Source organism: Scyliorhinus canicula, chromosome 4 (assembly GCF_902713615.1).
Source record: "Scyliorhinus canicula chromosome 4, sScyCan1.1, whole genome shotgun sequence".
NCBI lineage: Eukaryota > Metazoa > Chordata > Chondrichthyes > Carcharhiniformes > Scyliorhinidae > Scyliorhinus > Scyliorhinus canicula.
Window position 1 is genome coordinate 38,598,342 of NC_052149.1, and position 12,819 is coordinate 38,611,160.

Sequence of the window (12,819 nt, forward strand, 5' to 3'; positions counted from 1 at the left end):
ACAATTGTATAATGACAACTGCCTATATGAATTTATCCAGCAGGCGTGCAGTGGTTAGCATTGCTGTCTCTCTGTGTTGAGGGCCTGGATTTGATCTGGCTCCGGATCACTGTCCGTATGGTGTTTGCACATTCTGTTTGTGTCTGGGTGGGTCTCACTTCCACAACCCAAAGATGTGCAGGGTAGGTGAATTGGCCATGCTAAATTGCCCCTTGATTACAAGGGAAAAGGAGAATTGGGCACTTTTTTTTTTGAAAAGAAAATGTTTAAAACATTTTTGAATGAATTTATCCAGCAGTAATTGCACCTTCCTAGGTCCTATGTTTTTCATGTATGAAACAATCTGCCTGGACTGCATGGAGAACAATACTTTTCAATGTACCTCGGTAAACCTCGACAAATCTAATCTTACGGTGTACATTCCCCAGTTTATCCATCTATACTAGTTTCTGAAGTCGAATGATCACCTGCCATCCAACTCAATGATGGTGTTAGTGAGAACATTAGTTTACTACAAGGTGCAGAGCAAACATAGCTGCGGGAAGAATTGGTTCTGAACGAATTAGCTGAACTCTTAAACGGCATTCGTCCTACACAATCGAACTGCAGAGGCTTGTGACCATCATTTCTTTTTGGATCTCCAGATATATGTTGTTTGTGTTGCGGGCTACAAAGAAGCCAATATAATATGCCAATACGTGAAAGGAGTAGAATAAATTAAATGGCTATAGTTTCTCTAATATAGGTTATAGGTAAATGTACAATTCTGACTCAATGGATAGATGTGAAGTGAATTGATTTTCAGAAGGTGTTCTATAAGAAGTATACAAAAGTTAGGTAGTTCTGAAGGATTGCATTATTAAGGTTGCCAATGATGCAGAGTTAAAGATATAAAAAGCCAGGAGTGCATAAAAAAGAGATTCACTAGAGTGATGCCAGGGCAAGGAACCAAAAAGTTGTGAAGTTTTCTCTGCAGCAAAGAGTAAGTGGTAGTAGATTTTTAAAATGTAGTGAATAAGGAAAAAATATTTCTTTGGTTGTAGACTCCATGAAGAAGGGTCATTCACTTAAAATTGTAACTGAGGAAAGGGGCTCAAAGTTTCTTTACATGAACTGAATTTCAGTGTGGCCTTTAAGGAGGAAATAGATAAATATTTGAAATGTAAGATATGTGGCTATGGGGAAGGTGAGGAACATGGTGGAATTTGTTTTGATTTACAAAGGATGTTTTGATTGACAAAGAATGCCTAGGTTTGTCAACTTTTATCTTTTCTATTGTCACTCCCTATCTTTCATACTTCAGAGAAGACTTTAGCCCCCCCCCCCCCCCCCCCCCCCCCCCCCCGTCTCCCAACCTAATCCACTTGCCATGAAGAAAAAGATCAGCTGGTAGGTCTACAATCACAATTGACTTTATTGAGCGTGAGAGAAAGACTTGCCCCTATTGGATTGTTTTCCTGTTGTCCAATTCTAGGTGAGCAGATTTAGTCCTCTGACACCAAAATATAAATGTTACCAGTGAATGTTATGTCTGAGATCCCAGCTGTTGAGGTTACTGCAACTCTTTTAAAATTCTGATTAAAACCGGTGAAGCAGCGGTCATTTCTACGGTGCCAAGACTCTTCTCAAAATTTCAGTTGAATTTTGTATCAGATGGTAACTGGGTTTTCTTTGTTTGAAGTCATGGAAGTAAAAACTGGGTTCTGAACAGTGACTAAAGCCAAATGATTGACCTCATTCTTATTTTGCAACTTGTTTTGCAGGTATTTGATCTCTTGAATAAGAAAACTAAGCTACGTATAATGGAAGACAATAAACAACAAGTACAGATTGTAGGACTCTTGGAGCAGACCGTCTACTGTGTCGACGATGTGATCATGAATATCGATATGGGGAACAATTACAGGTAATCCACTCTAGCAGTTTTCTATTGTTTTTTTTTAAGGAACTTGCCTTTAGTTTCTCCCCCCCGCGCCCCAGATTCTCTTGCCTCAGAAAAGAAACATGACGAGTTTTAAAACTGACTTAATTTTCTCCATGTATTGGCATTTTTCTTGAACACGTGCCTGTGGATGGCATGGCAGCACAGTGGGTAGCACTGTTGCTTCACAGCTCCAGGGTCCCTGGTTCAATTCCCAGTTGAGTCACTGTCCATGCGGAGTCTGCACTTTCTCTCTGTGTCTGGGTGGGTTTCCTCCACAGTCCAACGATGTGCAGGTTAGATGGATTGGCCATGCTAAATTGCCCTTAATGTTGGGTGGGGTTACGAGGATAGGATGGAGGTGAGCGCTTAAGTAGGGTGCTCTTTCCAAGGGCCGGTGCAGACTCGATGGGCCGAATGGCCGCCTTCTGCACTGTAAACTCTATGAAATTACAGGCACATACTGAATTAGCTCTAGCTCATCATAGGCTGTCTTAGAGTTGTTGTGGTATTTATGCAATGCATTGTGTACAGTATTTCACTCCTGACGTTGCATAATTTAGAATGTATAATATATTGTGAGACGGTGGCAGGTTACAATTCTGGCAGCTCGAGGATGCAAAGTCTCACTCGGTGTCCATGCGAAAAGTAGAACCTGAATCTTGGAGGGACCATGGTAGCAAAATGTGCTGGCATTGCATTCTGAGATGCAAAGAGTGAGCACTCCAGTCGCTGAAACATCTTCTGCATGAGATGAATTTCAAGATTATAAAAATTGAATATTTTAAACTCAATTAATTGAACAAATAGTACCTGCTTGCTGTTTTGTAGTACACTGTTAAGAGATTACAGGTGTTTTTTTTTTTCATTTTTGTAGAACATCAGGACAAACCTCTGCAAATAGCAACTCCTCCAGATCTCATGCAGTATTCCAGATTATTCTTCGGCGAAATGATAAGCTTTATGGACAGTTTTCCCTCATTGATCTGGCTGGAAATGAGCGGGGTGCTGATACCAGCAGTGCAGATCGACAAACTCGAATGGAAGGTGCAGAGATTAATAAAAGCCTACTTGCCTTGAAAGTAAGTGTATCCTGGACATGAAAAAGTACTGATCTATCTCAAAACTTTTGCATGCACTTCCTTGTGAGTTCCTCTTATCCATTCGCTAATGTTCCCAGGAAGGAGCTGATCCAGTTTTCCTTTTTGAAAAATCTTCTTCCACCATCTTTCCTTCACAAGTAATACATTCCAAAGTTCACTCCTCATCTCTGCGTCTCAAATTATTTTTGCCTTAATCTATGTCTTTGGGTTATTGACCCAAGCTGTCATTGTGAACAGGTTTCCTCTTATTCATTCTATCAAACCCCTTGTAATTCAAATTCTTCTATTGGCATCTTTGCTTTAAGGAGAACGATACCTGGTTTTCTGGCCTCTCCAAGCAAATACCTTTGTCTTGCACTATACCTGTATTAAAACCAATTATTTGGACTTTTACAAGGGAAAGCTTTGCCGAATTTGTATTAGCTTGTGGAGTGTGAAAGCCCAAATAAGTCGGGAGGGGGGGGGGGGGGGAAGAAGAGAGAGAAAGAGTGTGGACACAACATTAGCTCTGACTAGAAATAGTGGTGGAGCGATGGATATTATTTCAGAGTTGGAAGTGGTTTGTAGTTGATGTTCCAGTTTCACTTTTCTTTTTATAGAAGACCTGGACTGAGGTTTAAGGAGCAGCATTACAAAATTTGCAGATGATACCAAACTTTAGACAGTAATGATGGATGAATTGGGCAGAAGCAAGGCAGAAGGAGTGCAATGCAAGAAATGTGATGCAGTTTGAGAACACCATTGGAAAAACTGTATAATATAAATGTTACAATTTGGAACATTTTAGGTGAACAGCAAGATCTATGTCCATTTTACACACATCCTTAGATATGGCCATTAGTTTTTTTTTCCAAGCATTTATAAATGGAAGAATAGAATGTAAAAGCAAACTGATCATGGTGGAACGAAAGAGAAAATGCTGGAAAATCACAGCAGGTCTGGCAGTATCTAGGGAGAGAAAAGAGCAAACGTTTCGAGTCTAGTGACTTTTTGTCAAAGCTAACAGATAGAGAAAGTGGGAAATATTTATACTGTGGAGTGAGAATGAAAGATGATCTTTCCTTCTCACTCCACAGTGGGAGCTGCACGTGGAGATTTTCCAGCATTTTCTCTTTCGTTTCAGATTCCAGCATCCGCAGTAATTTGTCTGATCATGTTGGAACTTTAAATCACCGGTTAGGACTCTGCTTAGAGTATTGTGGACATTTATGGACATAACACTTCAGGAAAGATGTACAGACCTTCAGAGTACAGAGGTGGTTTATCAGGATGTTGACTTTCAGTCTCCAGGAACAGAAGCGGTTATGAGATTGCGTATTAAGAGGTTTCATAATAGATTTTGATCATTGTTCCCTTATTAAACATTGCAAATGAACAGTACATTTAAAGTAATTATGATCTTTAATCTCAGTATCAAAATATGTTTCTCCAATGCTAATCAAGTGGTTCAATAACCAGAGGTCATAAATTTTAAAATCATTGACAGGATCTAGAAAAAAGATGTGGAGAATTTGAGTTTCCAGAATTTGAAATGCTCTACCCGAAAGGTGGTGGATGCCAATTTCATTAAAGGTTTTCTTTTAATGAACAGTATGAGATCAAGTCTATCTTGTTCTAAAGAGCCAGCATGAGTGGCCTCCTTCAGTGGTATGATTCTTGCTCCATAGGGATTCGAGACTTTGTCTCTTCTTAACAAATGTAAATTCACAGGGGAAATCTGGTATTATGGGGTTGTGTAATTCTATGTTTGTGTAATATCCATGAATATTACATGTTTTATTTATGCATTGTATGTTTATAGCATGAATATTTTTTATGTATTACTCCTCTCATGATTAAATTTTAGTCTGTGTTTTAGTAAGAGATTTTGAAATTGCCTATCGCAGGACCAGTTTTGGTGTAATTGCTCAACTTTTTTGTTTTGGAATATTTGACCGCTCTCTAATCTTATAGCCCTTTTAACTTTTATAATGCCTGTGAATGCGTATTTTTCAAAAGCACTTGTTATAAGACGGAGATTGGTTACTACTAGAGTTTTATTTGTTCACTCAGCGAACATTGTCTAGTATGTGAAATCTTCCGGCCATTCGCGCCAGGGAGTCCTGCTGACGCCATGGGATTTTCCAGCGGCGAGAACTGTATTCAATGGGAAGCCCTGTTGACAACAGGACCAGAGGATCCTGCTGCTGGCTAGTGTTGAAACTCAGCAGGCTCTGTGGAAAATTCCGTCCCCTGATTTTCAGTGCTTTGCCTGCCTTCTGTGGCCTCTGGACTAATGCTGGTTGATTGCTGTAACTAAGATAACCATTTTCCATGCATGAGATACACTCCATTCCAGTCAGTGGAAACTATTGGATTATAAGTGGGGGTAAAAAGAACCAGCAGTGGTGATGGAACCATCAATTTACTAGACACTTGCTTTAAGATATGAACAGTGGTTTTAATCTACTTACTACAGAGCCAGCCTGTTACCTGTTGAACTCTCGATGAACTGCAGGCTGGCTCTGGACAAGGGTATTTATACAGCAGTCTAGGGGGAGGAGTCGTGGGCGGAGCCAAGGGTGGAACCCAGTACAAACTCCTGAGCATTCCCAGAGCTACTCCCCTAGTGATCGGATAACGCTACTGCGCTTACAATGGTATTTGTAAATGCAGTGTGAATTACTAAGTTACATTCACCCCCTGCAAAAAAAATCAAGTCCGGTGGGGGTGGTGGTCTACCAAGTAAGTCTGTCCGGTGGTCGAACTGTCCGCTGTGATCTGCGGAGCACCGGGGTTGCAGCCTCTTGCGGTGTCTGGATGGGTGTTGTGTGCTGGGGTACGATGGCGGACTCTGGGGAGGGCTGTGTCCGAGCTTCATACTCTTCTGGTTCGACTGGGGGCTAGCCGGCGCGGGTGCACGGAACTGGTGGAGTGGGCTCGGGAGCGTGAGGGGGCGGCAGCATGGGGTGTAGGGTGAGTGGTCCTTCTGTGGAGGTAGAGGGGGCGCTGGATCTGGCGGGTGATCCCGGAGGGATACTGTGTCCTGACGGCCGTCGGGGAACTCGACAAAGGCGTACTGGGGGTTGGAGTGGAGCAGGCGCACCTTCTCAACAAGGGGGTCGGTTTTGTGTGCCCTGACGTGTTTCCTCAGCAGTACCGGGCCCGGTGTCCTCAGCCATGCCGGAAGTGAGACCCCCGTGGTAGTGCCCCTGGAAAAAATGAAGAGCCTCTCGTGAGGGGTCTGATTGGTCGCTGTGTATAGGAGGGACCTAATAGCGTGGAGCGTGTCTGGGAGGACTTCCTGCCACTGGGAGACTTGGAGCTTTCTAGACCGGAGGGTCAGTAGGACGGTCTTCCAGACCGTCGCGTTCTCCCTCTCCACCTGCCCGTTCCCCCTGGGGTTGTAACTGGTAGTTCTGCTCAAGGCAATGCCCTTGTCGAGCAGGTACTGACGCAGCTCGTCGCTCATGAAGGACGAAGCCCGGTCGCTGTGCACGTAGCTAGGGAAACCAAACAGGGTGAAGATGCTATGCAGGACCCTAATGACTGTGTGGGAGGTCATGTCGGGGCACGGGATAGCAAATGGGAAACGGGAGAACTCATCTACGACGTTTAGAAAGTAAACGTTCTTGTTAGTTTAGGGGAGTGGTCCTTTGAAATCAATTGCGAGGCGTTCAAAGGGCCTAGATTAAATTTGTGGAACCATCAATTCACTAGGCACGTGCTTTAAGATATGAACAGTGGTTTTAATCTACTTACTACAGAGCCAGTCTATTACCCGTTGAACTCTCGCAGGCTGGCTCTGGACAAGGGTATTTATACAGCAGTCTAGGGGTCATGGGCGGAGCCAAGGGTGGAGCCCGGTACAAACTCCTGCACATTCCCAGAGCTACTCCCCCTAGTGGTCGGATAACGCTACTGCGCTTACAATGGTATTGGTAAATACAGTGAATTACTAAGTTAAATTCACCACAAGTGGCGATCGCGAACGGAGCTGCCGCAGCAAAGACGCTCCCGCACACCCACAAAATCGCTGTTTTTTTCGGGGGGTTTCCCGGTGAGGTTTTTATTTTTAAAAATATTAATTTAATGACCCGCGAAACTGGCCCTGCCCAGGCGCCAAAGCTCCATCCCACGGAGCTGAAGAGGGGAGAGAAAAAAAGAGGAGAGACTGGTTCCGGTGAGCTGCACGTGGAGGAGGAGTGGGGATTGCTCAGAAACTGCCTGAAAGTCAGAGCACGGAGAGGATAACACAAAAACAAAACAACTTCTTTTTTATTCAACCTTTCTTGTTCCCCTCCTGAAATTTTTTTTTAAAACTTTCAAAACGAAAAGAAATTGTCTTTAAAAGGAGAAAAAAACCCTTGAGGGGGGGGGACAAAAAAATAATTTATTTTTCTCACCAAAACCCAGGGGGGGGAGAAAGAGAAAGGCACATAACAGAAATATGCCTGCAAACAATAAATCGGGGGGGGATAGCGAGATGTAAGAAGGAGCAGCAGCGAGGGTGATGGTGAAGGAAAAAAGCAGGAGGTGCGGCCGCGCAGGCAGAAACCCCCACCGGGCGACGTGGAGGTTCAGGCGTATCGGAAGCGGAAAAGCTGGCGAGCCGAGCAGGAACAGGACACGGCGACCGCCTGCCCCCTGCACAGGGGGAGGAATGGAGAAGCGTGCTGAAAACGGAAATAAAGGAGATAAAAACTGAGATAAGCGCCATGAGGGCAGCACTTGGGACGGAGCTCCACACAATGACGAGGGGGATGCTGCCGGAGACAGCGGATAACATGCGGCGAAACATTAACGGCTGGAAAGGAAAGAAAGGCCGGAGAAAACTATTCAAACCCTGAAGGTGGTGGCACAGTCAATGGGTGATGTTGCACAGTCCCAGATGGAGATGGTCCACTCCCTGTGCTCCATGGCCACGAGCATGCAGACCCTGGTCGAGACCAGAGCAGGCCTCCAGGACTGGTGGAGTGAGGTGGCGGGGGTACCTCTGAGGATAGCTCCACTCGCACTCCAGTCTCATGAAGTAGCCCTGGTCCACCGGACATCCTGAGGGAGGAGGAGGTGATGGGGCCCGTGATGTTGACTCCCGCAGGGGAGGTGCCGGAGCACCGCAGCACCTTGGACTCCCCACCCTCCTGTCCCAGGTGCATCTGGTGGGCAGCGGGCAGAACAGGGATGCCCGAGCAGCCGCTGAGCCCATCAGGCCCGATCGCCATTGAAGATAGTTGTCAACAGGAACCCAGATCGCAGGGCTGATATCACAGCAGGCCGCCTCCACTCCTGCTGTACCATCTGGGAAACCGCCTAGGCGTAGTGTTAGGGCCCGCAAGGCCAGAAAATTAGACACTAGTTAAGTTGCCACTGGTGCGGTGGACTTCCGGTGGCGATCGCGAACTGTGCGGCAGCAGCAAAGGCGCTCCCGCACATCCACAAAATTGCGGCTTTTTTCGGGGGGTTTCCCAGTGAGTTTTTTTTTTTAAATTTAAAGTCCCGCACAGGGGGAGAAATGGAGAAGCGTGCTAAAAACTGAAATAAATGCCATAAAGGAGATAAAAAAGGAGATAAACGCCATGAGGGAGGCACTCAGGACGGAGCTCCACAGAATGATGAAGGAGATGCTGGCGGAGACAATGGACAAAATGCAGTGAATCATTAACGGCCTGGAAAGGAAGGTGGAGGCGCAGGAGAAAATTATTCAGGAGTTGGAGAGGGCCGCCTCGGACCAGAACGACAGGATGGTAACTCCGGAAACCGAGGTAAAAAGGCTGGTAACGACCCAGGGGAGCCGAAGAGGGAAAGTGGAGGACCAGAAAAATGGGTCCAGGCGGCAGTATGTTAAAATAGTGGGTCTGCCAGAGGGGATTGAGGGCAGAGACCCAATAGGCTTCATCACCTAAATGCTGGGCAAGCTAGTGGGAAGGGAGAAATTTCCAAACCCCCTGAAATCGACAGGGCGCACAGGTCGCTCCGACCCAGGCCCAAAGCCGGGGAGCAGCCCAGAGCGATTATCATGAAGCTGCACAGGTTCCAAGACGAGGAAAGAAATCCTAAAGTGGGCCCGGCAGATGAAATCGAGCACGTGGGAAGGGAAGACCAAAAGGGTGTACCAGGACATTGGGGTGGACCTGGCCAAAAGAAGGGCTGAATTCAACAGGGCCAAATCAGCACTCTATGAAAGTAATGTGAAATTTGGGATGCTATGCCCGGCCAAACTCTGGGTAACATTTGAGGGGAAGGAGCGGTTTTTTACCACCCCAGCGGCAGCTGAGGAGTTCGTTAGAGCAAACAAACTGGGGGAGGGACAGCCGGAACGGCCATCATGAAAGCGACGGGGGATGGAAAAGAAAGGAAGAATAGGAACAAAGAGCAGAGGGCAGACCGCAAACAGACAATACAATCACGAACTGTACACACGTGTTTGGTACACTGTGCGGGACTGTGCTAACTCGTTCCCGGGCTCGTTCCATCTCTCAATGCAATGGGGGGGTGGAGCGAAGCAAGGTGAATGAGGGTGAGAACGGTGGACAGGAGGGCGAGACCAGGGCTAGCAAAAGGAAGGTAAAACAGGACCAGAGCAGGGCAAGTACTGGGAAGGGGGGCCACTGTGCTAGCGAGGAGGGCAAACACGGGAGGGCCGCGGTAGGGAAAGTAGGGCCGCGACTCACTACTCGAGGGAGAGGGAGCGCCTGGCACAGAGATGGGGGGGGGGGCAGGGCTGAAGGGGGGGGGGGGGGAGAACACAGGGGGTGGACAGAGGAACAGGGACGAAAGAGAGTCGGTGGGAGAGCGCAGAACAAAAGAGAAGCAAAGACAAGGGTGAGGTAGATGAGCAGCACGAACACAGGCCTCAGCAGGCATGGAGCAGGGCGAGGAACCAAGATGGTGCCGCAAACAGCCACTCAGCAGGGCGAAGGGAGACCCTGGAGTGCAGGGGCGCAGCCACGTGGCATACACATAGCTGGTGGCCATGTTGGGTGGCCCCTGTATAAAAGAAAACCCAGGAGCCCTGGGGTCCGACCTGGCGAGGAGTGGCGACCTTGGCCATTTTGGGAGGCTCCCTATCCCCGGGAAACCCTGGAAGTGCAGCGGTGCGTCCACCAGGTAAGTATGGGTGAGCCAGCAGGACCGGGGGTTCGAAAACTCCCACCAGGATTGTTACCTGGAACGCAAGGGGACTCTACGGCCCGGTGAAAAGATCCAGAATCTTCACCCACCTAAGAAGCCTAAAAGCAGACATAATCTACATACAAGAGACGTACCTGAGGGAGAAGGACCGACTGCTGTTAAGAAAGGGCTGGGTGGGACAGACATACCACTCTTGCTACAGGACGAGGGCTAGGGGGTAGCAATATTAATCAGCATGGGGACGGGGTTTACGTAAACCAAGACAGTTACGGACCCAGGGGGATGGTATGTCATGGTCAGCGGTGTCCTGGAAGGGGCACCGGTCATACTGATACATGTGTGCGCTCCCAACTGGGACGACAGAGAATTTATAAAGAAGACCATGGCAGAAATCCTACACCTTGACACACACCGACTGATCATGGCGGGGCGACTTCAACTGTGTACAGGACCCACTGACCGACCGATCAAACCCCAGAGCAGGGAAAAAGACTGGCATGGCTCGGGAACCAGGAGCATTTATGGAGCAGATGGGGCGGTGGACCCATGGAGGCTCCCTTACCGTCCCCCTGGGTCCGTAACTGTCTAGGTTTCTGTAAACCACGTCCTCTTGCTAATTAATATTGCTACCTCCTCTTCCCCCCCCCACCCCACATCCTGTAGCATGCACCCGGGAGAAGAGGAATTTTCATACTTCTCAAGTACACAAGATATATACCCGTATCGACGACTTTGCAGTGGGGAAATCGGTGCTTTCAGGGATCACGGGAACGGAATACTCCACGATTGTTATCTCTGACCACGCTATACACAGTATGGATGTTAGGTTGGAGACCGGCCGGGGCCAGCGCCCCACATGGAGGCTGGGCACAGACCTCCTGGCCGACAAGGCCTTCTGTCAGAAAACATCGCGGGCCATAGGCGACTACGTTACTAACAACCAAAACGGGGAGGTCTCACCCTCTACGTTCTGGGAGGCACTGAAGGCTGTGATTAGAGGGGAGATCATAGCCTAAAAGGCAAGCAGAGAGGGTGGCCAGGCAACAACTGGTGGACTCCATCCTGGAAGTCGACAGAAGATACTTCGAGGCCCTGACTTTAGAGCTGCTGGCAGAGAGACAAAAGCTGCAAATGGACTTTAACCTGCTATTCACTAGGAAAGCAGTGTACCAACTCCACCAGACACGGGGGACCTTCTACGAAAACGGAGACAAGGTTGGCCGCCTATTGGCTCACCAGCTGAAAAAGCAGGCAGCCACAAAGGAAATAGTGCAGGTAAAGGATAGCGGAGGCAGACTGGTAACAGAACCAAAGGAGGTCAATTGGGCATTTGAGACCTTCTACCGGGGTCTGTACGCCTCTGAGCCCCCCAACGGGGACGCGAGGATGAAACCGTTCCTAGACAGACTGGAACTACCAGTTGTGGGGGAAGACAGACGGCGGGAGCTGGACGCACCAATAGACCAGGGAGCAATCATGGAGAGCATCAGCTCCATGCAGACGGGGAAGGCACTTGGACCCGACGGGTTCCCGGCGGACTTCTACAAAGAATTTGCACCAGTCATGGCCCCACACTTAAGGGACATGTTCGCGGACTCACTGGCAAGGGGCACTCTGCCCCCCACGCTAGCGCAGGCCACAATTTCACTGATACACAAAAAAGATAAAGACCTGACGGAATGTGGATCATGCAGACCCATTTCACTGCTGAACGTGGATGTGAAAATACTCGCAAAGATCCTGGCCAAAAGGCTGGAGGGCTGCGTACCGGAGGTGGTCGCAGAGGACCTAAGGGCTTTGTCAATGGTAGGCAGCTCACAGTGAACATCAGGCGGCTGCTGAACGTAATAATGACCCCCTCTGGGGAGAGAACACCAGAGGTGATCGTCTCCCTGGACGCAGAAAAGGCCTTTGAGAGTTTTTTATTTTTTTAAATTTAGATTACCACCTACTCTGCACAGCACATTTTTGGGTTGTGGGGGCGAAACCCACGCAGACACTGGGAGAACGTGCAAACTCCACACGGACAGTGACCCAGAGCCGGGATCATACCTGGGACCTCAGCGCCTGTGAGGCGGTTGTGCTAACCACTAGGCCACCGTGCTGCCCAGCCTTTGACAGAGTTGAATGGAAATACCTCCTCGAAGTACTGGAACGGTTTGGGCTAGGAGTGGGCTTCACTGCCTGGGTGAGGCTCCTGTACAATGCTCCCAAAGCAAGCGTCTGAACTAACACCACCAGCTCTGAATACTTCCAGCTGCAGAGAGGAGCAAAACCGGTCTGCCCCCTGTCCCCACTCTTGTTTGCACAAGCGATCGAACCCCTGGTGATAGCCCTGCGGGACACGAAAGGCTGGAAGGGAATCCGGAGAGGAGGCAGAGAGCACAGAGTCTCACTCTATGCAGATGACCTGCTTCTCTATGTCTCGAAGCCACAGGAGGGACTGATGGCAATACTGCAAATACTGAAAGAGTTTGGAACCTTCTCAGGCTACAAACTTAACCTGGGCAAAAGCGAGGCATTCCCAGTGAACCCAAATGGGGGAGGGAGAGAGCTGTTCAAAACAGCCCAGAACCGATTCTGCTACCAGGGGATCCAGATAGCCAGAGACTGGACACAGATCCACAAGTGGATCCTGACCAGGCTGGTGGAGGAAGTAAGAAGAGGCCTTCAAAAGTGCGG

The 12,819-nt window shown here is 48.2% G+C and overlaps 1 protein-coding gene across 3 annotated transcripts in view; it reads left to right on the top strand.

Moving 5' to 3' along the window:
* kif2c (kinesin family member 2C) overlaps window positions 1-12,819 on the top strand; it is a 97,578-nt gene that overhangs the window by 64,456 nt on the left and 20,303 nt on the right. For all 3 annotated transcript variants that reach the window (XM_038794068.1, XM_038794070.1, XM_038794069.1), the window contains 2 exons: window positions 1,764-1,906; window positions 2,799-3,003. In XM_038794068.1, coding sequence (XP_038649996.1) covers window positions 1,764-1,906; window positions 2,799-3,003 — 348 coding nt within the window. The remainder of the gene's footprint in view (window positions 1-1,763; window positions 1,907-2,798; window positions 3,004-12,819) is intronic.